Here is a 4,140-nt window from a genome sequence, read left to right as displayed (position 1 = left end):
CTCTACCAAAGGTCAGTTAGGCTTGGCTTACTGCAGTACCTCTTAACTGACCCCCAGGTCCTTGTCCCCTGTCAAACCATCTTCCAGGCTATCAAGCTTTCTACAACGCAAATCTTATCATGTCACTCTTCTGCCTACATCCTTTTAAGAGCAGACCTCTATTTCCTAGAACAAGAATAGCAACTTTGAGTGTGTAACCAAAGTGGCCCAAATCTAACAGGGAACCAGGGAGTGGTAGGAGCCAGAGGGGACTATAGACTTTCAAATATTGTGGAGGCCAGAGGAAACAGTTTATCTGTCCAGCAGAATATGGGGAACAACAGACCCCTGAGTAATCTCTAATCTCCACTTCTCTTGGCCTTCATCTCAACTCCAAAATATCGGACCTGAAATAAATTATTTTCCCAAACTATTACCAAATTACATTACCAAGCTTTACTACTTGCATAATGATATCCAGTTTTCCCGGTTCCGTTAGGCCAGAAGACCTCTGACCCTGGTAGGCTCCCTGTAAGCATGGTATCCAACAATCTTGGATGCTCAGTGTTACATATTCAGAAGAACCATCCTGCATCTTCTTAGCCATGTACAGCTGACCTGCTTAATCTACAAGTACTATGTGAACCTTTTAAAAATGACTTTTCCTCATTCTTCTGAGTCACAGTTCAGTCTAAATGGTTACTGAATAAATGAACGGTTATAGTAAAATAAAAGATATTTTGAGGATTTTTTGGCCTGTATCTAAAAGATTTTAATAAAGGAATTTAGAAATCTGAGGCCCTCCTTAATAATAAATAGCATATGTGATCAAGACTAATTTCCAAATACCTTTGAATAAAGCCAGTGTTTACTTTTTATTATCTACTTAGGTTTTAAAAAATTTTTAATTTGGTTATGAGCTTCAAATGAAAGGAATTTTTTAAACAGAAATCAGTTTAGTTTAGAAGCCACTGATTTCTTCAGAATTTCTATTCCATCCTAAGAAACCTGATTTTTCTTCTGTAATAATACTGATTATGTGTTTTAGCAAAAATACACACTAAGGTTTATTTTCATAAATTAAAAAAACTATCAAAATAAGCCCCAAAATTAAATTCAGAGAATACATTATATATAATAAAAAACATATTTCATTGACTTATTCATCAAACTTACATAAAAGCCCTCCACCAACTGCCTGAAGCACGGTTAAAATTGGGAAGAAGTAAAGTGCAGCATAAATGCTTTTAAATCGATCAGACTTCCCTAATCCACAGGCAATCTTCTTCACCAGAAGAGGTCGGAGCAGCATCATTAACACCAGGCAGAACGCATAATAGATAAATACAATGGTGTATCTGGAAAATAAAATAATTTGTAACATCACAAATATGTTTTTAAAATGCTTTCATCCCAGATCATTTTTAAATCAAAGGCACTTAAAAAAGTTTTAAAAGCCTATTAAGTCTATCCATTGGATATGGGTTGGTGTGAGGTTGGCCAAACAGTAGCTCATATACTGCTAGTCAGAGTACAATGGTTCTTTCCTAGGCAATTTGGAAACATGTATCAAAAATGCTAAAAATGTTTATACTCTTTGATCCAGCAATTTTACTTATAGAAATGTATCACATAAAAGCAATCAAGGATGCACAGTAAGCTTTCCACAGGAGGATTTTTATTAAATCACTTATAATAAAACACAGAAGAAAATATTCAGTAGGAAACTGCTTACATTTTATAGCACATTTGTGCTGGAATACTATGCAGCCGTTAAAAATCTAGTTATGAGGTTAAACTCTCGCTCTCTGCCAATGATATTATCTTACATTTAGAAAACCCCAAACCTCAACCACAAGACTCCTGAACATAATCAAGAAATACAGTAGGTCAATGCCTGTGGCTCAAAGCAGTGAGGCATCGACCCCATATGCTGGCGGTGGCGGGCTCAAACCCAGCCCCGGCCAAAAAATACTGCAAAAAAAAAAGAAAAGAAATAACAGTAATGTCTCAGGGTATAAAGTCAATATACACAAATCATTAGTCTATGTATATGCCAATAACAGCCAAGTTGAGAAGCAAATCAAAGACACAATTCCCTTCATAGCAGCTTCAAAGAAAAGGAAATACCTAGAAATACACCTAATAAAGGAGGTGAAGGATCACTATACTACCCAAAGCAATCTACCAATTCAATGCAATCCCCATTAAATTACCAATACTTTGATTACCAAATTACTAAATTACCAAATTACTTTGAAGAACTGGAAAAAATAGTTTTTCGTTTTGTATGGAATCATAAAAAAAACCATATAGCCAAGGCTATTTATTCTTAGTAATAAAAACAAAGGCGGACGCATCACTCTATCAGACTTCAGGTTATATGACAAGTCCACAGTGATCAAAACAGCATGCCATTAGGACAAAAATAGAGACATAGGCATACGGAACAAAATAGAAAACAAAAAGATAAAATCATCCAGTCTTACTGCCATCCAGTCGTTGATAAACAACAAAAGCATACTCTGAGGAAAAGAATCCCTATTCAATAAGAGGTGCCCGGAGAACTGGATAACCACATGTAAAAGACTGAAACTGGACTCACACCTTTCACCACTTACAAACACTGCCTCAAGATGAATAAAAGATTTAAATATAAGCCATGAAATGATAAAAATCCTAGGAGGAAATGTGGGGAAAGCTCTCATGGATGATGGCTGGGGAAAGATTTTATGAAGAAGACTTCAGTGGCAATTACAGCAGCAAAAATAAACAAATGGGACTTAATTAAGCTGAAAAGCTTCTTCACAGCTAAGGACACAACAATTAAAGCAAACGAACAACCTTCAGAATGGGAGAAGATATTTGCATGTTATGAACCTGACAAAGGGTTGATAACTAGAATCTACAGAGAACTAAAATTAATCACACACACACACAAAAAAAGAGCAAACAACCCCACCTATCACTAGGCAAGAGACGTGAACAGAACCTTCTCCAAGGAAGACAGACATACATTGGAAAATGGCTAACAAATGGCTAACAAACATTTGAAGAAATGTTCATCGTCCCTAAGTCCCTAATCATCAGAGAAATGCCAATCAAAACCACCCTGAAATATCAGCTAACCCCAGTGAGTCTAGCCCACATCACAAAGTCCCAAAGCTGCAGATGCTGGGGCAGATGTGGAGAAAGGAAACACTTTTACATTGTTGATGGGACTGCAAACTAACATAGCCTCTTTGGAAAGAAGTGTGGACAATCCTCAATAACTCAAAATAAAACTTCCATTTGATCCTGTAATCCCATTACCAGGCATCTACCCAGAAGAATAAAATCATTTTATCATAAGGACACTTGCACTGGATTGTTTATCACAGCTACAATCTCCAAGATGTGGAAACAACCTAAATGCCCATCAACCCAGAAATGGATTAACAAACTACCATGGAATACTATTCCATGCAAGTGGCATAAATCTACCATGGAATACTATTCAGCCATAAAAAAGATGGAGACTTTACATCTCTTGTTTTGACCTGGGTCGACCTCTTTAACCTCTTGCCATCCACTCTTCTTAATAAAGTACCAAAAAAAATGGAAAAGCAAGTATCCAATGTACTTAGTAAAGTACCGAAAAACTCAATTCAATTCAAGATGAGAGGAGAGAGGAGGGGAAGGAGGCTGGTGTGCTCCCACTTGATAGGCACAGTGTGAGGGGTATATGGCACACCTCCTAGGGGCAGGACACTACCTACCAAATGCAAACATTGTAACCTAATCCTTTGTACTCTCAAATTAACCTGAAATTAAAAACAAAAAAAATCTAGTTATGAAAGAACAAAACTAACCATGCTTAATACAGTTAAGTGACAACAATAGGTTACAAAATAGCATGTTATAATACAGTCTGAATATTCTTTAAAATGAATATATGCACTTGAAGAAATAAAACTGGAAAGACAAACTTTTTAGCAGTGGTCATCTCAAGAAATAGAATTATAGATTATTTTATGGGATGTATGCTTTTTCCATGTTTTTGGAATGTCCTATGGCTAGACACAGTGACTCATACCAGTAATCCCAGCACGGTGAAAGGTCAAGACAGGAGGCTATTTCAAAACCAACCTGGGCAACATAAAGAAACCCCATCTCGGGGGC

General features: G+C 36.7%; 1 protein-coding gene across 3 annotated transcripts in view; it reads right to left on the bottom strand.

Moving 5' to 3' along the window:
• The window catches only part of JKAMP (JNK1/MAPK8 associated membrane protein), an 18,713-nt gene that overhangs the window by 5,162 nt on the left and 9,411 nt on the right, over nt 1-4,140 (bottom strand). For all 3 annotated transcript variants that reach the window (XM_012807988.2, XM_023515878.1, XM_023515879.1), the window contains exon 5: nt 1,156-1,337. In XM_012807988.2, coding sequence (XP_012663442.2) covers nt 1,156-1,337 — 182 coding nt within the window. The remainder of the gene's footprint in view (nt 1-1,155; nt 1,338-4,140) is intronic.

Source organism: Otolemur garnettii, unplaced genomic scaffold (assembly GCF_000181295.1).
Source record: "Otolemur garnettii isolate 467f Iridium unplaced genomic scaffold, OtoGar3 scaffold00081, whole genome shotgun sequence".
NCBI lineage: Eukaryota > Metazoa > Chordata > Mammalia > Primates > Galagidae > Otolemur > Otolemur garnettii.
The sequence above is the reverse complement of the archived record's forward strand: the minus strand, read 5'-3'. Positions and strand labels throughout refer to the sequence as shown.